The 23,753-nt window shown below is 33.9% G+C and overlaps 1 protein-coding gene across 4 annotated transcripts in view; it reads right to left on the reverse strand.

Moving 5' to 3' along the window:
- Nucleotides 1-23,753, reverse strand: part of CSNK1A1 (casein kinase 1 alpha 1) — a 38,266-nt gene that overhangs the window by 9,214 nt on the left and 5,299 nt on the right. For 3 of the 4 annotated variants that reach the window (XM_070937368.1, XM_070937366.1, XM_070937367.1), the window contains exons 3-9: nt 14,407-14,533; nt 10,133-10,231; nt 7,978-8,061; nt 4,361-4,500; nt 2,545-2,623; nt 1,015-1,089; nt 615-721 (exon numbers count right to left, since the gene is read on the reverse strand). In XM_070937368.1, the coding sequence (XP_070793469.1) occupies nt 615-721; nt 1,015-1,089; nt 2,545-2,623; nt 4,361-4,500; nt 7,978-8,061; nt 10,133-10,231; nt 14,407-14,533 (711 nt within the window). The remainder of the gene's footprint in view (nt 1-614; nt 722-1,014; nt 1,090-2,544; nt 2,624-4,360; nt 4,501-7,977; nt 8,062-10,132; nt 10,232-14,406; nt 14,534-23,753) is intronic. The other variant, XM_070937369.1, reaches the window with a different exon arrangement.

Consider the following 23,753-nt stretch of genomic DNA (forward strand, 5'->3'; position numbering starts at 1 on the left):
AAGGGAAATACCAATCGTCATCCCCATTTCTCTTTTTTTGAGTTGAACCCTGCACTAAGTCCACGGATAAACTTCTGCAATTCTGCAAATGACCACGTATGACTATTGCGATCTTAATCAGTCACTTTAACCTCCTCTGCAGTCAACATTAATTTTGAGCAAATTCAGCACTGCAAAAAAAAAAATAGATTCACTAACAGTTACAGCACAGTACTAATTTCAAGTGTAGTTTATGTTGAATTGACTAAATTATGATATAACCAACCTTTGTAGACCAAAGAAAATACTTCCTAAAAATGGTTGTTGCAGAGTATAGCTTGCTTAGTTCCAAAATGGCTGACATATACCAATATAGCCAATCATGAAACAGACATCACAGCAGAATAAGAGGTAGGCTATCCAGACAGAAAATCATTTTGATACAGTATCAGGAAAGGATCTCTTCCCAATGAAGTCTATTTCTAGTATATCCAAATTTCTTTTACGTATTTTTATATTTTCAGCCAAACTTCTAGAATGATAAGAATGTTATCTAGCCAAGCTAACCATGTGAACAACCATTGTTGTTAAAACTGTTCTATTTGAATATTCAAGAAGTATCCTACAAGACCAACCTGAAAAGGATACGGAATAGCTGCCTCAGATACATATAATCAGGAGCTTCTTCAAAGCGCAGGCCACGGCAGTAGTTCAGGTACATTGCAAATTCTGCAGGAAATCCCTGTAAACAGAAGAAATCAACGCAAGAGTTGGAGGCAGAATCCCCACAATTTTTATACTCAGAAATTCAGTTCTATATTATTATTTTTTAGAAAATGGTAAGTAACGGACAAAAGAAAAAGTGACACTAAAATTAAAGATAGATCAATTATAACTACTGTAAAGACAGTTCCACTAATACATGCAGTTAAACATCTATATAATATTAATTTTACCTTCCAAAATTATTGGCTTATTTACAAAAGAAAATATGATTCATTATCAGAGAATTAAAATTTTAAAAACAGTTTGTACCTTACACAAAACTTCAACAGGAGTAGACATCTTCTTTTCACTAATCTTTTCATATTTCTGCTTCTTTGTTGCAGCCTGCAGAAAATATGTATATATATAAATCAACTTGATTTCATTTAGGGCCGTTTCAGGGTTGTTTGACCTGGGGGGGGGAGAGTGGCCAGGGTGGGCGTGGCCAGCTCGACATCACTCATGTTGGGGGTGCCTGTGGCGGCCCAAGCGTTCTGCCAGTGAAAATGGAGCTCAGGAGGGCCACATGCGACTCTCCCAAGCTCTGTTTTTGCTGGCAGAGGGTTGCAGGAGGCTGTTGCAGCCGAAAACGGAGCTCGGGTGGACAATATGCAGTCCTCTTGAGCTCCATTTTTGCTGGCAGGCTGTCCTTCACTGTTTCCAGGGCTGCCCCACGGGCCAAATCTAAACACCCCATGGGCTGGATCCGGCCCTTGAGTTTGACATCCCTGATATAAATGGAACAATACTACCCTATTTTTTGCACCATAAAACGCACCTAGGTTTAGAGAAGGAAAACAAGAGAAAAATATATCAGGCGGAGCCTGAGAGGACACAGATAGGTGTCCTCTCATATGCCAGCTCTGCCTATTGACTCCTGCATTGCGGAAAAGAGACAGAAGAGATGGGCAATGACAAAGACAGAAGAGGCAGAGTTCAGCACTGTAAAAGGACTACCCTGTCATAGCCCACTGCTATTCACCAAAGGATCAGCAGTTTCCACCCACTTTGGGGGGAGGAGGAGTACATCTTATGGAGTGAAAAATACAGTATTTTTTTATCATCATAGATCTAAAGGAAATTACCAAGTTTCAGAATTCACTGGAAAAGGAATAAAAATCTTTTATTACATGCTTTACTCCAACTTAATTAGTTCATGATAGGATTATATGGCTGTTTCTAGTATTTTTCCTATATAGTCAGATTATGAGTAAATATAGATATCTCATAATGCTCTTGGTATTAGATTGCACCTGATAGTTTAACACTGCCAGCACAAATTGCTTACTACCATCAATATACTCAAAATCATCATATGAATTATATAATCTCTTGAGAAAGTACCAACAGATTTCTATCTCTCTCACACATACTTGTACATTATCTCAATGAATGTGTGTCTGTGCATGCATATCTCTCATTTTTTAAATCATAATACACCATCTTGAAGATGGAAAGGCTGCAGTACTTTGAGCAAGGCCTGAGGATAACCAAAGTTCTCTGGACAGGGCACACTTTTCCAGAACTTCTCCAAATCAATATTCAAACTGCACATTGCCCTTTAAGGCTATCTCACCCCTAATGTCTTTCTCTGAGCATTTTCTAAGGTATTTGTCAGAAATAAGCAAATAAAGAAGCAGCCTAGACCATACTCAGTTTATACCTATGTGTAGGGTGCCATATCATGCCAGAGATTCTATCTATTCCATAGTATCTGAATTACAAATAAACAATATTGTGCTTCTTCATCCAATATTTTAGTATGGTCTTTTACAACTCTGTATGAAGTTTTTAACATACCTTTAATCCTTGCCACGGCAGGCTGGTTCTGTTAAAGTACATCAATACATATCCTAATGACTCCATATCATCACGACGACTGAGGAAAAAAGTTTTATGTGCTTACTCATAAATTGCATAGCATCACTTCTCAGGTCGCAACAAGTAATGAAAATGAACTGTCAGTAAAATGTGCAACACACTAATATGCAACAGTAATAAATAAGATTTACCAAATTTATTTGGAGAACTGTAAAATGATGCATATCTTATTCCTTCTAATTCTTGTTTTTCTTAAAGATGGTATACCCTGTTTCCCCCAAAATAAGACATCCCCTGATAATAAGACCAATTGGGCTTTTGAGCACATGGCAATAAGGTCAAATGCTTATTTCAGGGTTCAAAAAAAATATAAGACAGGGTCTTATTTTCAGGGAAACATGGTAGCAATACACTTCAAATTTTAGCAAATTGCTTAACTATTACAGAAAACTGCATACCAGTTTTCCTGGCATATCCAATTTTCTATTTTGCTATTTTTCTCCTTATCAAATGCTAACTTCTAAATTTTGGTTTATCTTGGAGTGTTATCAACTTCCTGACTCGATCCTGCCGGATTAGGAGCAGTTAACCCTTTCCTGACCACTGTTCCCTCGCTTCCCTAGAATAAAATAATAATCAAGCAATTTTTTATAATATATATATTTTATGCAAAAATAACTATTAACTTTAGACTTCAATGATTGCTGAAATTGTTTTCCCTTATTTTCCAATCATTTTCTACTTTGGTCAACAACTGTGTGTAAAACAAGCTACAAGAGCTCCATTCAGCCCCATATCTATCTTGATAATAGTACAACAGTGAGATCATGAAAGCATGAAAATTGGGTAGGCATAATAGGAAAGCACATAACAGCAAAACTGTTATGAACAATTCTGATTCTTATTCTACATAAAATATAATTGAAAATATTCAAAAGCTAAATTTAACCATATGAATTTTGAAAATTTATGATAAAAATACTGATTCCAGAAATAATCCAATTTTTATGCTTGATGACTGACACTATAACGCCAACAAAGGCATCAGAAAACATGCTAAGTCCAAAAGTACTATGTTAGAAGAAGTTGAACACAATTTAAAAATTACAAACTATCACCAGAATGAAGGAAAAGGTATTGATTCACAAATTATGAAATGTGTATGAAAACTCTTGGTCTGTTAAAGAAAAAGTTAACTTCACCTGAAGTACTGTATTTCAGAGCTGAGAATCTTATTAGATATAAATTAATACCATATACATAAAAAATAAATTATTTTAAAAACAGCAATCTCTCCAGAGGATAAGAACAAAGAAATCTTAAATTTTAAGTCTTTTAAGAAATAATTTTAACTTTGAGAACATATGCTATTTGTGATGCAAAGTTTTTCCACTTTTATTTAACATTGGCATTTTGTAGGAACCATATAAGGATGGTTTTATGTTGGCTATCCACTCTGCTGTTAACTAGTTATATCAAATGACTTTATTTGTTAAGGCAACATGTATAAAAATGTATCTGTCATGGATATTTTGGTGTCTATAAGCTACACAATATTTGCTCTATTGTAAGAACATTTAAATTAATTTTCCTTTTTTTGTCATAAAATAAGTATTTAAGTTCCCAAATATTATGGCACTGGTAGAAAATGTGTGGTCTTCCCAAAGTTACTAAACTATAATTTCAGCCTCTTAATCTGATAATTGATAAGGGGCATTAGCAGCAATTCAGAAATTTCTGGAGTTTAACTTTTTACAGTTCCTAATCTAATTACAGAAATTGCTTGGATACTTACCTCTGTTCAATGCCAAGATGTGCATTAATGCTTGCATATCTAGCTGTACCAGTGAGATTTTTGTCTTCTCTATAAGGTATGTGTTGCCTTGTTCTGTTGTCCCGATACTTTTTGGCCAACCCAAAGTCAATAAGGAATAACTTTAAAATAGATAAAATAGATTCAAATTTCCAGATGGCATTTGGAAATATCATCAGAACTTTTAAATATATGCCTAATAGATAATTCAGACCAACAAAATTAAATTAAATTATAATTTAAAGGCAAGGGAAACAAAATCACAACTCTTACTTATTACTTGAAAAATAAAATATAAAATGGACCTATAATTTCTCATCTATTAGGAAAAAACAAATAAAATTATTCAAAGTGAGTTTTACTGCAAAAATTGTGGATTGTATTACTCTTTTATGAATGTTCTATATGTTGGCATGCCATTAAAGAGACTGTAAGGACTGGAGAGAAATAAAATATGGTAAAATAAATAATTAAATAAAGCTAGGCCACATAAATGTTAACATTTTAACATTTTCTTATTATATACAATTTTATGAAACTGTTTTCAGTTAATTTCTCAAGTAATTTTGCTTTTCTGCCACTTACTGCTATAATTTGTTTCTACTACACTGAAGCATTCTTTTATATTATCAAAAAATATCTGAATATGTGAATCCAAGACCAAAGTGTCACAGAATAATTTTATATTTTACTAATTAAAGGACTATCAAATTTAACTAAAATGTTCAATTATAAATAAACTGAAAGTTGTTAGATGTTGCAGATTAAAAGTATAAATCAGTTGTCTAATTAAAAAAAATATCTATTTTGTTCTGTAGAAAACTAAGACTAGACTAATGGAGTAAGACAATTTTTAAGAGTTCAGTCTAGTCCATTTTAGGAAGTGTACTAAAACTCCTAGTAATTCCTGTACATTTTTTGCAAAGTATCTAAAGCTAATACAGAAAAAGAGATTTTTAAAAAAGGAGAAAAAGTGTTTCCTAAAGTAAAAGCACCAAATAATTGACAAAACTAAAATTTAGAAAACAACTGAAAACAATAATTTAACAGATGTTCAGGTTACAAGTGTCTTTAAGGAACATTTTATTATAAGCTTGTTTAATAAACAAGCAAGTAAATAAAATAGTTGTTGGACCTTTATAATTTGCCATAGTGAAGAAGTTTAGACGCAATGAGAGGAAGAAAGACAGCATTTAAAGCAGGGTCAACAGGCATCATTACACACCAACATTTCTCTAATAGAACTTATTTTTAAAAATACATCTTAAAAGTTAAAAAATGATTAACATTTACTGAGTTCTCAAGCACAAAAACTGATTTGGATATCCCATGAGATTTTGCTCTTAAAAGTATTAATTTTGAAGATCAATGAGTGTTATCCTAGTGTGTCGCAGGCATAATACTGTTGACTCCTGATTTAAATTTAACTGAACTCTTGTGTTTATGTTATAGGTGAATGCGGATGGATAACACTTAACCATGATAGATGACCTGAAAACAGTACAAAACACAGAATACCTAGTTGATTCAAATAAGTAAACCTTATAAAGTTGAAATATTAGTAGGCCAATTAGTATTTTATGAGATCCTTCTCTTTATTAGCACAAAGCAGGAAAGACATTATGATTTTTAAAAAAGTATTATAAAAGAAGTTGACAATATAATTTTCAGATATCTATTTTCTCTTTCCCATCTCTGATTTGGACAAATGCAAGGTATAGAAAGACCACACTCTTATAAAGCACTGGATAGATTATGGCAAGGAAATAACTCTGCCATGTAACTTTTCCATGATAATATATTCTTACAATCTCAAGACACCAAAGCCATGCTTCATTAAAGGGAAAATAATACTAGGGAGCAAAGTTACCTAGCAACAAAGTAACACTCCCTCTTAAATTGCTTTGGTTGACAAGTGAGGATATTACTTTTGAAATTAGATATAATACTATTCCACCCAATAAACCACACTAAGGAAACCCAGTCAGAACTGGAATGATAGACAGAGAAGGGAAACTCAATGGTTCCAGTCTGAATCTGGCAAAGTGCTTCTGCTGTTTACACTGGGATAAGGGCTCTTATATGTACTATTCTATTCTCCAAGATAAAGCACATTAACACAAAAAGGATATTGTTATTTATAGTACAAAATATATCTATTTTACATTTAGCTAAATCAATTTTAGAACAAGAAGTATCACTTCCTTGTTTATTAGCATAGGACACAGTCTTCACACTGGCTCAATTATTATGTGATACTAAAACATTTCTGGCATGACCTGATCAAGCCAAATGTTTCTTAATAACTCAATGAGTCTCCATGTTTACCCTTCTGCCTTCTACCTCACCCCCATACAATAAAGAAAAGGACTTCAGCCAACTTTATTTTTTAAGGTTTTTTTTAACTTCAGGTTCAGTTTTTCAAAAAACTTTTGTTAAATACAAACTGATGAACGTGCATGTAAACCATGATTAAACAATCCAGTTTAAACAGCTGACTTGTTAATCTCTTATTCTTCTGCAAGTAGCCTATAACAATTGATATCAGTCTTCTAACATTCTCCTTCTCTGCAGAAAGATATATTATAAAATCCTAAAATCCAGCCTGGGGCTATATTGAAGTTTGAATAAGTTCCAATGTTATAAATTAGATAGGTACTTTAATTTGAGCCACAATACAGCGTAAAAGGACGCTGCATATAATGAAAACTATTCCAACTGCCACATTTCTAAATTCATGGGCCCAAAGTATCTTAATAAAATTAATGTTTAATAAACAGCTGTTTAAGGAGCTAAGAAACCACTAACTAAAATTTGGTAAAATTTTAATACGATACAATTACTTTAGTTTTTTTTATTTATTTTTGATCAAAATTTTGTTTGGGGCGACTCCCAGCCTGGCAGCACCCCAAAAACAAGTCTAGCACCTGTGGGGATTGGGGAGGGTGAGGGGCGCCGAAAGGGGCCACCCTCCAGCTCAAATCCGTGGCCACGGAGAGCTCTCCCTCGCTGCAAGCAAAATAAATCCAAACAAGCCAGAAATTGAAAAGGCAAAGAAAAAAGGAAAATAATAATAATAAAAAAACTATCCAGGATTCTAAAGCTCTGGAGCTAAGAAATTACGTCCATAGCTGAGACTGAGTTGAAAAAACTGAAGGTCACCAGGGAGGCGGACCTTCAGAAGTTTCAACTCAGTCCATAGAGCTCGATTCTCCCCATCTAAAATGCATTTTTCCCAAACATACTGATTGCATTAATGAAGAGGGAGAGAAATCTCATCAAGACCTATTAACAGACCATGCACTCACAGGCATCTCTAATTCTTCACAATACATTCTATATTCTCCTTGTCATATTTCAGAACACAGAGCTACTCTTCAAGGGTTAATACAAAGTTTGGGCCATTATCCTTAATCATATTAACATGGATAAAAGAAGATCCTTTTATCTTATGACAGTCACTTAGTAATGTTACATGTTTGCCAAGTATGTCTGAATAATGCCAACATAAGGTGCTTTTTGCAAATCTACATGTTTTCCGAAATAAAATAAAATGCATATGAGTTGGGATTGAGGTTGGAATAGAGACAGTTTCAGACCTGGTTTAATCCTGAGAAAGATGGGTCCTGAGAAGTACTAACAGTCATGCTTCTTTTCCTCTTCCCCACTGGAGATTCTAAACACTGAACAAACAATAGAGGGTGGCAGTGCATCAAACAGTATTGCTTACATTGCAACAATGGCTGGCGCAGACAGGCAACACCGAGGCGTTAGAGAAAGAATAGGGTAGCCAAATGCCATCCTTCTTCCACCAAGCACTACAGTTTTCCAAAGGAGAATCGTATGATACAGAAAAAATTTAGATGTGGCAAGATAAATTTGAGCATGCCACTTTAAAATGACACTGCCTTGAACAGGGATAGCAATGGCAATATTTGGCTTAATAAAAAGTAATTTTGGCTTTTACATATGTACTGCCCTTCCCCCAAACAACATGTGGGAAATAAATCTTCAGTAAGGAAGAGGTAGAAGGCATTTAGTCACCTTAAGTTCACTTTCGTAAGCATGCAGGGCTTATTGTAGGAGAGGCTCAAAGAAGATCATATTAGGAATAAGACAATTCCTAACACATAACATTTAAAAATAAATTTTAGAAATACAGCATTCCAAATTTATTGCCTATATTTTAGTTTATTATGAACATAATTTATTGGAACATGATTAACAAAACAGCCTCACCAACCATACCATGGTACAATGGACATGTGATACAAAATTCATCTGTATTTTTGGTAAAAGGATGAAAACCATATTAATGTTTAAAGAAACTGCTGATTTCACACTTTTAAAGCTTTAAATTCTGTGTGGATTAAACAAAGGGGGTTATAATCTTATGTATAGGATTATTTGTAACATCGAATGAGTATCTAAAATTTAATGCTTGTCACTCTTTATCTAAATGGCTGATAGGACTGAAAAATGTGGTTCTTTTTTTCATCATCCAACGTGACTCTAATAAAGTCACCTAACAAAGCACAACATTTTTTCAGACCAGATTTCCACATCAGAAGAAAACAAAGTGTTGCAATGCCAGCTCACTATAACTATCAAAGTATATGGAGAAATGGCCCAAAAAGAGAAGAAATATCAAATCAAGACTGGTTTAATTTTTTTCTAGTTATACTTCCAGTTCTTGTCAGAAAATTAAAGGACTGCATTAAAGAAACAAGAATGTGAAATTTAGAGATAAGGTTCAATAGAAATAGGACTGACAGTGTCTTTTAAATTTGACGTTTGCAATTTCTTCTCACCCCAACTCCCCAAAGTTGTTTAATGCTTCACTGAACGCCTTTAAAGCAGAATTCAACAGGTTGTTTGTTGTTGGTTTGATTTTGCTCTCAAGTAATGGCTCCAAGTTGGCATTCATACAGGCAAACAAAGGTAACATTTTGTAGCTAAAAATATTGAAAAGGTAAACGCTGATGGCTTATGAAGAACCAATCTGTATGGGAATATTGCTGCCAATATATTCAGTTCACATACATTTCCCCAAACTTCAGAATTTCTATTTAACAGCATGCTTTAAATGCATTGCCAATGCTGCCTGTCTGCTCGAGCTCAATGTAAAGTATCACAAAGTTTACTCTCGCAAGCTAGCCAAGAATATTTCCAACCAAGTTTCAAAAGAAAACATGCATTTCCAACTCAATTTCTATCATCCCCTTCTACCCCCATTTAAAATCCAATAAAATATTAAAATTCAGTAAGCAAATGTTAACTATACCTACCCATTAACTGCATTCTGAACTTACACAGGCTTGTGATTGCACAGAACGCAGTTGCATAAACAAAGCTCTGTAGTATTACAAACCAATATTTCTTTATAAGTTGATTCTACTCAATTAAAATCTAGATAACTGGAAGTCAAGAATCCACCATGCTAGTAAATACAGCAAACAATACAAAATCCCAGTTTATGGCAAGCTGTGCTACTAATTCATTAATTTTGAATAATAGGATATTTATATAGAAGGAACTTGAGTATGCAAAGAAATATAGGTTATGTAAAATACCGATTTGCTAAATTAAGGTCTGAACAAAGGCAGAGTTCATATGATTTGCGTGCAGTAATATGACTGAAAATATCATCTCTTGATGAATACTATTAACCAATAGCTAACTCAAGCAGCACAACTTTTCAATAAACTGTATTTTATGATAACTTTTTTCATGCAAAAAAAGTATTAGACTGACCTTATTACAGTGACGTCCGATACCCATTAGAAAGTTATCTGGTTTAATGTCTCTGTGTATAAAATTCTTTGTATGCACATATTCAATTCTACTGATCATCTGTAAACAAGAAGAAAATTGGTCAAATGTAAAAGCATTACAGGTATGATTTCAATAATAATCTGCCCTATAATTCAAAAATGTTTGCATCAATCCTATTACCTGAAAATAATTTAAACCAGTTAATAAACAGACTCAATGTTTTGTAAATGAATGCTTTTCAATATCAGATAATGAGAAAAGGAACACTATCTTATGGAGCTATCATTAACACCCCTAAAAGTGGCGATACAGCCTAAGTAAAGGACCAGTCCACCTCAACATCTGGCTGAGTGTCTATATGCTAGTCTAATACCTTTCTGTGGAAAACAGCCTTCCCACAAAATCAGTTACTTTCACTCTGGGCACCTTGCAAAAATCATGTCTAGTTTCATCCAGCAGATGTCTGAGCCTGATGCTACAAAGGAATATTGCTGTAGAGGAAGGTTACTTCAGTGTGAAAGTTATGTTGGAACTAGGATGGAGCAGAGCTGTTAATGTGGGTAATTAGACTGCTAGTTCTATCACCCGCTATGTGTGATTAGGCAGCAATATAATAAATGAATGAATGAATGAATATACAGGAAAAATTAAGATTGGGAAATGGCTTGGATGCATGCACACTCAAAGTAATAGGTAGTAGGAAAAGATACAGGAACAACTCCAATTTTATTACATGTATTGGACTAGAGGCTTCTTTTCAAATTATCATCTACCCAAAGATATCAAGGTGACAATGAAGACGATTCCTCTAAAGAAAATATCCAGCTCTTAAGTGTCACATATCTGTTGTTGCTTAAGCATTTATTATCCAGAACTGAATTTTATTGAAAGCACTGATTTGGCATGTATTATTGAGACTTAGCTGACAGAAAAGGTATTCATGGGATAGGACTGGTGGGCATAGTCTGTAGCAAGGATAAACAACACATGACTTTTTTGCCCTCTCTCATCATGACTGCAACTAATAGTGCAGCTTCCTACCATTTTGAAATGAAAGATTCAAGATTCCAAATTCCTCTCAAAATTTTGCCTCATGAATACAAGCAAGGTAACCCATCCATTTCATGGCCCTCAACTGTCCCAAATGTTTTGTATTATGGATTCTCTGTGGTTTGTAAATATCACAATGTAAACAAAGTATATCTAAATCTTGCCTCTCTTGGTTTAGCAGATCAATCAGGGCAGACCCTAATGCCAAATTTCAAGAGACACTTATTCTTGCCTAAAACATGGCGTTACTGGACTATCCTTTTGTAGGTTTTGGCTTTGGCAATAGTTTCTGGATTGTTTTAATTGGAAATTGAATGGAGTTCTATCATTGCTTCTTAACCATTCAACTCCAAGAACCATTCAACTTCAAGTACTCTTGAAGCACACCCAATTCCATATAATGTGGTAGATGAGAACAAGCTGGAATTAAATTAATACAAGATAGAGATAACGTTGATAAACAGGAAACACTATGATTAAAATTTAGCCTATTTAGGATGGAATTGCACTCCCACTTGAAGTCCACAATCTAAGAACTCTTCCTTGATCCTTAGTTGTCACTGGATGCAGAATTGGAGGTGAAGAGCTGTCAGTTTTTCTTTTCTTTTTTTAATTTTTTTAAATTTTCTTTTAATACAAAACATTCCATCATTCATTAAACAGTGTGATGTCTGGGTACAATTTTTTTGTGTCGTAACAGTTAAAGCTTACCACCATATTCATTATTTATATCTACTCTTAAGTTTACTATTAATTAATATATCTATTATCATAACATTTCAAATGGTCAGCTCTTCAAGGTACTTCAGACAAGAAACACAAATCAAGAGTATCAGCATCACCTTTTCTGTAAGGTTATAACAGAACCTTAAATTTGGAAAGCACTTCTCCCCTCTTATTTTTATTTCCTAGGGAGAGTCCATTCTGAGAGTGCCCTCTTTCCTTCTGTGGGGTGAGACATCTTTTCTGCTCTCTTTCCTTCTGTGGGCTGAGACATCTTTTTCATGACCATTGTTATGGCTGTGCCTTTTTCTCGTCTCTCAAGGTTATTCTCACCGACCATGACAAGAGTGCATTTACACAATTACAGTTGTTGGACTAACTGTAGTCCCTCTTGATTTTTTTTTTTATTTTTTTTTTTTTTTTGCGGATATCCATGTTACTTCCTATCATGACCGCTGATTTTTTTTCCACTATGACTATTTTTGAAAACTGCCCAGAAATTGTAATTAATACAATGCTGCAAAGTACAGGGATCACATGATGTTGGATTGAAAGATTTTATTGGTTGCTGTTTTCTTACTAAATGCAGTTTAAGCTATTATTATTAATCAGATATGTATAAAATCTAAATGGAATATTCAGGCAGCTCTGAACTCTGCTGTTCCTCTGGATCACACCAATCTCAATTTAGTCCAACAGTTTTCCTGAAGTAAAACTGATGAACTGGAAGTAGTTTATGCTGTTCTTAACAAACTAAAATTGGATTATATCTAGATCTAGTGTGATCCAAAGAAAGAGAAAAATTCCACAGTTCTCTCCAGAGATGTCTATTATTCATATTCTTGACATTAATCTTTAAAGTCCTGAAAGAGCTGATGATTATCCTGTCTTCCAATAAAATCTGCTGAACAGGCTCTTCTGAAGAAGCTCTTAAATATCTTAACTATTTGATGTGTGAAAGAGTGTCTTCTATATTGCTTCATGGCCTACATTTAAAAGATCCACTTAAACATTTTGCTAGGTTTTAACAGTTAATTTATTAATTTTCATATGTTTTAACTTTCTGGATTGCAAAATTTGTTTCTTGTTAGCATTCTTGGATATCTGCTCGAGTAGAAAAGCAGAATATAAAACAAATATATAATATTAAGAGCTATTTGTTTATTCTATAGAACTAAAACATACTGTTTCTCTCATAAAATTCTTTAATCACTTTGAGCCTTTATTATGTACAAAATGAATTCATATTATTGACCATAGAAAAACAAGTTGTTATTCATGTCAAGTCTACGTACTGCTCTATATTAAAAGAACTTAAATTTCTGTTATTAACCATGTCATGTTAAATGATCAATACCCTCCTATAGACCTATTGCAGAATTTTTAAAATAGGGGCATCTGTGGCCTGCATGCATCCTCCCATTCTCAACTCTGCAACTATACTTCCAATTCCCATCCTCAAAATAATGTAGTTAAACTTGGTAACATAGTAGCAAATTTGTCTTCCCACAGAAAATGAGTTTTTTAAAAGCAAAGTATACCTCTGATTGGAAAATTTCATTCAGAAAGAATGTAATAGTAACAGCAGAAATAAATTGCTATTCAACAGGTATTCTTCCGTAATTGCAAGCAGCAGTATCTTTGAAATGTTTGCATTATATTCTCGTAGTTGAATCTTTATACAAATATGCTTCATTGAAGGACTGAATGAAAATCGTGGTTAATTTTTCTTCTTTAACATTGCTTCAATTTACCATCTTTTATTTGGCAGTTACAATCACAAAAGCATTTTGGCACAGCATGGTATACAATATATGTTAATGGAGTTCTAACAAACCAAGTGAAATACAAAAAGGACAAAGCAAGGCTATCCCTCTCTGTTTATTTATTGCTGCCTGGAAACCACTTATATCCATTTGCACAAAGCAGGAAAAAAAATGAACTTATGATTTATGGTTTTGACATTAGAAAAAATAGACAACAGAAAAAACCAGCTTTTTTTTTGTAACCACTGAGTAAGAGGTAATTTTGTAATTGTACTTATATTTACTGTAAGGAAAATCAGAATCTACTACTTTTTCTTTTTATTCTTTTTGCATGTGTCTCTTTTTCTTTAATTTATATTAGTTTTTATTAAATTTTCTTTTTAAAACCCTTAAAGCTTTTATAAATACAAGAGATATAGCGTAGTATTATTGCAGCTATTCTTTTGAATTTAAGATTTAATACAACAAATAATGTTAAATATGAAATAATACACTCTGTATTTCATGATTTGGTCTACAAATCTTGTGCTATTCAGTAAATAATCTCCCATTCATAATATTATTTTTTCAGTCTATCTGACTCAAATGTTCATTGGCGCACAAATATTATAAAGTCAGTAAACTTTATATGTATTTGAAAACACAAAGCAAACTATATTTCAGGGAACTTCTAGTACTCCTTACCCAAGCAGAGTATTTGCACAATTTACCTACCTGGTCTGCTAACATAAGTACTGTTTTCATTGTGAACCTCCGAGAACAGAAGTTGAAGAGATCTTCAAGACTAGGTCCAAGAAGATCCATGACTAGAACATTGTAATCTTTTTCTTGACCGTACCACCTGGAAAGAGACAGAAATCATTATTAGTGTTAACCTAGATACAATTGAATAGCATTAATTTGTTAAAGGTGACTTCAATAATAAAATACAGTGTAGTTTTCTTAAAATTGTGAAGAATCTCTTTAAAACCATGCTGCTAATTTATAGTGTAGAATATGGTTCCCAATAGCATTCGGTGCAACAGACCAGCATTAACGTTCCACACTGTCTAGCATTTAATCATTAATACACAGTGTCTAATAGTTTTCCTTATTCCTTGTTTGGTTCTGCCTTTGCATTTGCCCCTATAAGCAGTGAAAAAGCCAAGAATTATGCATATGCTAAAATATATATACACAGTAGCATGACGATATTGCAACTTGCATCAATGTTATAATCTCAATCATCTGGATAATTCAATTATTTTATAGATAATCTAATTTTGAATTAGATTAAATTACTTTAAAAACAATGTCAAAATAGGCAAAAGGGTATTTTGTAGTCAGTAGGCTAATTTATTTCATTATCATGAAAAGCAACAATATATGTATAATGACTTAAATAATTCCTCATCCTGCACTGCAAATCACATACTGAATATAAAACCTGCTTATATGTCTCCAAAATCCTTTTCCATTTTATGTTTGTATTTTCAAGTTGAGAAACAATACATCTTCAAAAGTGAAGTCCATACTGCTCCACTCCGCTACAAAAAGCATAGACAATATAAGGTGCTGTATATACTGGAGGATTACAACTACAATTGTCCATTACTGTAGGACAGCAGAGGTCCCGCTACCCTACTACTTTAAAATAAATTCTGAAAAAAGGCAAATAGTAGTAGTGGTAGAATCTGCACAATAGGTATTAAGCAGTTGGTTAACGATCAAAAGTGAAATCTTTTTTAGAGGTGAAATATTTTAATTTAGTGCTGTGAAAAATAACCCCAAGCCCTTAAATGGCCTAGCAGGAAGTAAAACAAGGTTTCTTAGCTCAAGTCCATCCAGGGTGGATAAAAATCAATGATTTTTTTTAAAAAAATCAAAACAATCAGATTTTTTTGATTGAAATCGGATTTTTTTTTAATTTTTATCAAATTTATTTTAATAAAAAACTTTTGGGGTAAAAATCTATCGTAAGATAGTTTTCTATTTAAGATACATAAATAATTTAGTTTATTCAGCATGAAATGGAGCTTAGTTATGTAGCATGAGGCTGTATATTCTGCAACACTGGGACTATCGGTGAGTCAACAGTGGTTCAAAGGAGTAGCAGAGATGACAGTTGCTCTTTAAAAATTATGATTTAAATCGAGTTGATTTAAATCAAGCCTTTTTACTAGTGATTTAAATCATGATTTAAATTGTGATTTAAATCAACTCGATTTAAATTGTGATTTAAATCAACTCGATTTAAATCAAATCCACCCTGAGTCCATCATTAAATACTATACTATCAAGGTAGCATAAAAGCAATAATTGGACTGTAAGCTTTGAACATCAGAAGTTCTTTGAGGAATCCTTGGTGCTCTCTGAACCTGGTTGTTTTCTTGCAGACATTTCATTACCCAACCCATGCAACATCAGGACTCAATCCAAACTTCTTTTGCATATGAAATTATTTAGCCAAAAATGATCAGGCTCAAATCATTGTATTTTGGACATGTTATACAAAGCTTTATTGAAGTCTATAGTTCTAGGAAAAATGGAAGAGAAAAGAGCAGCCCAGCAGCAAAGTGGATGGATTTAGAGTCAGTGGCAATGGGTACATGATTGGAAGCTCTGAAGAACCAAGTTGGAGATAGATTGTCCTGGAGAGAAAAACTATTCATTGTGATGAATATAGGGATATGTATATACATATTCATCTTTAGGATAAGAAACTTGATGCAGAAAAGAGACATAATAAGTCAAATCAATCAGAGGCATGAAATAAAGCAAAATAATTAATTATACTTCTCCATACTTTTCTAGCCTTACCAATTATTCTTGCTACCATATACTCATATATCATTTCATAGAAATAAAAATAAATTCTTAAAAAAATGGCATGCTACTGCCAACCTGAATGGAATACTGGAAAAAAAATGTGATGATTAAAAAAAAAATGTGGAAAAGTTCTCCCAATGGAACTTGCCTCTAATGGGAAAAAAAAATGCAAATTTGGGGAAATATAATAAATCTTTAAAATTGAAGCTCAGACGAGCAAAGGGGCGTGCCTGAAGAAATTTAAAGACACATACACTCAGTGCTGACTGCTAGACTGTTGAATAACCCTCGCTTTGGATTCTCCAAGCAGCGCGCTGGAGAATACATTTTCTCATTTAGAATGAACTCGTTATTTTAAAGTACTACTTTATCTATTGTTTTTTCCTTCCCCAAATGTTTTCAAATAAACCATGAATAAACAGTATTAGGCAATTGCCATTTACACTGTAAAGAAATCTATATTTCTTTATATAATTATATAGATCCATTACAGAAATCTATATAAACTGTACATACTGTTGAACAGAAATGGTATCCTCAAAAAGAATGGATGCAAAATTAACCAATGGTATGAAAATGCTGAAAATGTTAAAGGTGCAATTTCTAGTATAACTTAACGCACTGTAAGCCGCCCTGAGTCTCCGGAGAAGGGCGGCATATAAATCAAATTTTAAAAAAAAATGTTATAGCATGCATGTGATTTGCTTTTAGAATAAGACCATTGCAGTTTATTCAACATACGTGCATCTACGTCTGATAAAAGAAAGAGATGTTGTTCCCATAGAAAAAGACAGACAAAAATAGAAAAGATTGAATGAGATTAGCTTATTTAGTATGCCTGGGAAAATATTTGGGCAGTATTTTAATTGAAAAGTATAAGAAAGAGTGATAAACACAACTTGTGAAATGCAGTAAGGCTTCGTCTCAGGCATATATTTGCTCTTCAGCAGATCACAAGAAATATATAAATTGAGATAGTTTATACATCTGTGGATTTAGAGAAGGAATACAGTAAAATGAATATATAATCTTTGTGCAAACATGGGATTGAAGATTGGCTTTTGAACAGTAAAAAACCGGTTCACTATGAAATGCTTAGCAAATGGTTCAACGCTGGTTGTTTAATGAAGTATTTCTCCATCTTTTTTCACCCATGACTTTGTTTTTCTCTTGTGGCTAGTCCAGTCGTATCAATGGAAAAGATTGCCACTTATACAACTGACTTTTATTATTGCCCCTGCTACATATATTTCACTTGTGATCCACTTGAAATATTCTAGCCTTCTCGCCCCCAGCTACCTATCAGAATAGAGTAACAGAATTGGAAGGGACCTTGGAGTCTTTTAATCCAACCTGCTGCTCAAGCAGGAAACCCTATACCAGGGCTCAGCAACCTTTTGGACCTCAGGGACCACTAAATTCATAATTTTAAATCCCACAGACCACTAATATGATCTGCCTAATGACCAGCTGGGTGGGCGTTGCTAGGTGGTCTTGTGACTGGGTGGGCATGGTCAACTCGATGTCACTCATGTCGAGGGATGTCTCACTGGCCTCTACTTGCCCTTCCTTTCCCAGCCACTCCTCACCTCCCCACCCAGGCTCCTTAGAGCCCCAACAGGAAGCAGTTGTTGGAGCTAAGCAGCCACCACGAGAAAGAGTTGGCAAAACAGCTCAATTCAAATTGGATTTGACCGAGAAGGAGGCTCAGCAGAAGCACCTCACTGAGGACTATGAGAATAGGCTTTCCAAGCAGAGGGAAGACCTGCGGGAGGTAGGTATGGCACCTGGAGGCTCAGCAAGCTGAGGTGGTCAGTCAGTTCCAGGCCATGATGCAGTCCCACTGGAACAAGGCCCTCTGGCTCTTCGCCACCAGCAGCACTTCCCTCTAGCCTTCACCCAAAGCTCCAGGAGGCTGAAGCAGATCCCAAGTTGTAATTTCTTACCTCCTCCAACCAACACAAGAAGACCCCAAAGGGGGAGACTCTGCAGCAACACAAACAAATGTTCATTGCATGTATCCATCCCAGGGGCCGTAGTTTGAGGACCTCTGATTTAGTGCTATATAAAAAATGCAAATACTTTTTCTACAAACAACCAAAATTTTCTTGCGGACCACCAGCAGCCCATGGCCGCTGGTGACCGCTACCCTATACCATTTCTGAGAAATGGCTGTCCAACGCCTTTTTAAAAACCTCCAAAAATGGGAGAACCCCACAACTTCTGGAAGCAAGTTGTTCCACTGATTAATTGTTCTAATTAATTGTTCTAACTGTCAGGACATGTCTCCTTAGTTCTAGGTTGGATTTCTCTTTGATTAAATTTCCATTCATTGCTTCTTGTCCCACTTTCATTATTAACAATAGCAAATAGTATCCTTCTTTAAGCAGATGAAGTGCTGAAGGCTTCCAGGAACTGCGAAAAGCACCTAAAACAGGGCTTTGAGAGTTAAAACAGATTTAGTGTGAACTGCTTGCCAAATTTTGTTCACATGATTACAGGGATGCTTTAACAGCTGGAACTTTGAAGACCAGTCCCTTTGTTCAGTGCCATCATATCTCTGAACTGTTGTTGAACAAGTAGTTGTAACTCAAGGAACATCTATACAGAAAAACTGATCACAATAACATTTTGTGTTGATGAATAAAAACTGCATGAAGGCTGTAATTTTTGATTAATTACTGCTTCTGTTGTTTGCTCTCGATTGTTTTTAAAAAATATGGCTAAGATATAAAAACACTGGGGACATATAGGTTCAACTCTATCCACAGCCACAGATACTCAGGAGAGTCAGGATGATTTCAGGCCAATTAATCTTTCAGACCAACCTATATATAAGATTACTATTATGAAGAAAAAATGGAAGAGAAAACAGGATATAAAATGACTAAATATTTAGATCAACAGGCTTAGAAATTCCCAAGATTTGCAGTAATATGAAATATTCCCAGAATGAAGATCAGTATAGTTTCCTCTTGTCACTCCAAGACGATAAAAATAAAAGAATATGCTAAATAAATAAAAAAAAAAAAAAAAAAAAAAAGAATATGCTCCAAGACGATAAAAATAAAGAATATAACAGAATAACAGAATATCTGAACAGAAATATTCTATAACCTTTTGATCAAAAGACTCAGAATTGGACTTTTTCAGCACTAGTACTTACTTAACCAAATGATCTTGTTTATTTTTATTTATTTTTATTTTATTTATTTTATTAAATTTCTATACCGCCCTACTCCCGAAGGACTCAGGGCGGTGAACAGCCACAGAATAAAACACATAAATACAAAAATTTAAAATAGAATTTTAAAGTTTATAAAAATAGAACTTAAAAATAGAATTTTAAGTTTATAAAAATACAACAACATTTTCCTGATTTAAAGAATGGGATGTAAAGTGGAGAACAAGGCTCCCATCACCTAGCCCTCTACTAGTATTTAAAAGCCTGCAAGTAGGCTCCACATTAGGGTAAAATGTGGCTCGAGCCCAGCATAAGTGAATATATATGGATATATATGGAAAAATGTTTCCTTTTTGGGAAATAAGAGTTTTTGTTTTCAGAGATTTTGAGTGCTTTTATTGTTGGCGATTTGGCACATGAAATGGACAGCCATGTATGTCTTTTAAATAATTCAGAAGTTCAAAGTTATAAATGCAATTTTATAGTTGTTATAGCTGTTATAGCTCTGTTATTGTCAGATTTTGTAAGGTCCAACTTTTCCAAGTGCATCCTAAAAATGTGACATAAATAATGGTATTTTCCAATTCATTTACTATATAATCCTCTTCCCCCAACTATGCATTATTACACATGCATCTACAAAAATGGATTAATTAAAGGGGTTTTAGAATAAAGAGATTAAATTCTGAATTCTTTAAACATACAAACTATGAGAAGTGTTCCACCTATCAGCTGTGAAAAGCAGAAGAGGCAAGCTGGATTGAAGGAGGAGATTGTTAAAAATGTGGACACAATACACTGTTATTTTGATTGGTTGAATTATATCTTATGATACTAACAGAATTTACTGCTGATTTGGTGGAATTGTTCTGGATTATCAATGAAAAATCCTGGAAAATGAATGAAATAAATCCTGTTCTACGAAGTGTGAATTTGACTCAAAAGAAAGGGGACAAAAAGGTTTGATTGTTGCAGAAAATATATTTGAGTCTTAGGAAAGTAGAAAACATGAATTAGGGCCAGTGCAGTGACTATATTGACTATTAGGTAGAGATGTGATTACTTTAGGTAGAGATATGAATTTTGTTATTTGAATTTGTATGGCTTCAATTGATTTATTGTTTTACTGTTTTATATTTTTAAAATAAAAGCCATCTGGATGTAAGCCATCCAGAGTCTTTATTGGGATGGACAGCTATGTAAATTTGATTGATAGATGATACACAGGCAATAGACAGGAAGACAGGTAGCTCTCTAGGCAAAATGAGTGGCATATAAATTTACTAAATAATAGATAAATAGATACTGTGATCCTGGTTAGATATTTCAATTGGCTTGGAAAATCAGCTCCTAACTCTTTTGGACATTGGGACAATTTCCAATTTCATCGATATTGATAAAGCAAATACACAGTAATGCCCTAGTATTTATTTAACTGTTCTGTCTTCTTCAGATTTGTCAATGAAATTTCACAGATATGTTGGCCAAGGATTTGTAGTTTGTATGGATGATATTGTTTTTTTCAGAAGACCATTCTCTACATTCTAAGTATGTCAGGCATGTGTCATAGCATCCATGCAAAACTAATGTTATATGGTACTAAATTTCAACAAACTGCTAACTCAAACTCTGAAAAAAGATTGCCAATATAAGTGGTCTATTCAAAAGCTTTGGTGAAGCGTGAAGATTTATCTTGCAACTTTTTACTTGAAACTCCTGGTTGAGTGGAACTATATTTTCAACAGAGCTACTGGCAATAAAGCAATGTTTCAATAAAGGAGACATTTCTCTGAGGCGGCTACCCATCCAGAATAGGTGCAAACAGGTCACAAGAAATTGGATCATCTACAGCAGGGGTCCCTAATCCCTGGGGCGTGGCCCACTATCAGACTATGGCCTGTTTGGAACCTGGCCATGTGATTGTGCAGCTCAACTTGCGTGAGCAGCAGGCCGGTATGCTGATCAACTTGGGAAAGGGAACTCCACAGAAGCTAAGGACAGGGTGGCAGGCAGAAGAGCTTTTGAACCAGATTCACTTACAAGATCCACTTGTCAGGTTTCAGATGTATTTCTTCTAAGCCCTACAAACTGATTCCTCTCCTTCCTCTGTGACTTAAAATTTTATAGTGCTTATTTTTATGTTCCTTTTCCCTTCAGGGAGATGTACTGCAATTTTATCATGAAAGTGAGACTACAGGATATGGTGGGAGATGGGAACTGTTCAGAAGATTACATCTTCTACTAGAAAGTTTTAGTGGCCAAGGGTGAGGGTACATTTTAAAGACATGATCACTGTGATGTCTGTTACCAGACCAAGTACACTACTGCCAAACTGACCAGTTAGTTTCAACCACTCCACTCATTTGCAGGACCACAGCCTGAATTATATTACTGGATATTCCAGAAGTGAAAAATTTGGTGGTAATGGATCTGCTTAGTAATATAAGCTTAGTAATATAGTAATATATTTTGTTCCATGTACACAGTACCAACTTCTCTAGACATTGCAAAAGACTTTCTAAACATTTTTGGTATGCAGGTAGTCCTGGCTTAACATCCCTATAATAGCAATACAAAGACAATTTTGGAAGCCTTCCAATATTCAATCAAATTTGCTTATTTCTAGTTATGGAAAAGATTGTCACTTATGATAATTTTATTTCAGCAGTTTTCAATTTAAAACTTTATTTACATCCCAAATATATAGTTATAAAAATACAGAAATAGTTATAAAATTTATTAATCTATAATGACAAATAAACAATTCTACACTACAGTATATAATGGCAACCAAAACAAAGTTAGACTTCACATTTCATTTTTATTTAGGTATAAAACATGCCATTTTGTTACAAAAGTATTAGTTACCAGGTACTGGATGGATCTCTCTTACTTTTTGCCAAAATTACCATGTTACAATCTTGTTTTTAGATTTAATTGTGATGTTTTTCTTATTAGCTTAACTCCTAATGTTGACATGTCAACTTAATCTTTTTGGCAACATGAAAATGCCAATGTCATCTTTGGGATGGGGGGTTACTTCTGTTTTAGCCTACAGCACTAGTATTTCTTTTTGCCAAAATGCTAGTCCCTGAATTAGGACATAAACAACGTTCAGGGTATCAGAATAATATTTCAAGAACAAGGTTTCAGAAAAAGTTTTCATAGATATGACTTCATGTGTTGTTTTCTGAATTCTAGTTTTTGACATACAAAATGCACAAACTATTTCTGTGCTAATTAGGGATCAGAACATTAAGCTCTGCAAAAAAAAAAAAATGTTGCATCATGGAGAGAAGTTCTATTCAGAATTCCAGCTACCCATTCCAGGATGTTCCAGTTTATATCCCATTCATTCTATTTTATATTTTCTTTGTGCCAACTCTTAACATCCTGTGGTCACCAAAAATGTTCAGTTCTCATTAACTTAAATAACAAATGTTCTGGTAGAAAATGTTGGTGCTTAAAAAGCAATGACAATGCAGTTTTATCCTGATACTATATTGCCACACAATTTCAATAACTGCAGTTTAGTGAACTCTCTTATTCACAATTCATATGTGGAAGGAATCACGTGTGGTACAATTTATTTTCAGGTTTTCACTGGAATACAGGTTTAGATAATATACTTTGCATTGCTCATAAACAAGTTTGCAATTTCCAAATTATGGTGCATAACATTCTGGAAAAACTGTTAGTGTTATAGAACAGATTCTGCTGTTTCATTTCAAGTAACTGACAATGCAAAATTATTAGCATCACTGAAGAAGCAAAGTTTTGCTATTCTATGTTAAGTATATTCTCTTCGATAACATTATCAACAACCAAAAATAAATACTTACCTATCTATATTTAATTACAGCTGATTACATAAAGCCCCCCAAATCATCTTACAAAAATGTAAACAATATATAGTCAAAACACAGAAATATCAAACAGAATTAAAAACTAACCAATAATGGTTAAAATATTTTAAGAATTTAGTATCTGTATAACAATGATTTGTGCATATTCATCCAATAATTATCTGCACAACTATGAATTATAATTATTTTTTAAGCTGTCAACA

The sequence above is a fragment of the Pituophis catenifer genome, unplaced genomic scaffold (genome assembly GCF_029215685.1).
Source record: "Pituophis catenifer annectens isolate HBS135680 unplaced genomic scaffold, rPitCat1.0.hap2 SCAF_2, whole genome shotgun sequence".
In the NCBI taxonomy this organism is placed as follows: Eukaryota; Metazoa; Chordata; class Lepidosauria; order Squamata; family Colubridae; genus Pituophis; species Pituophis catenifer.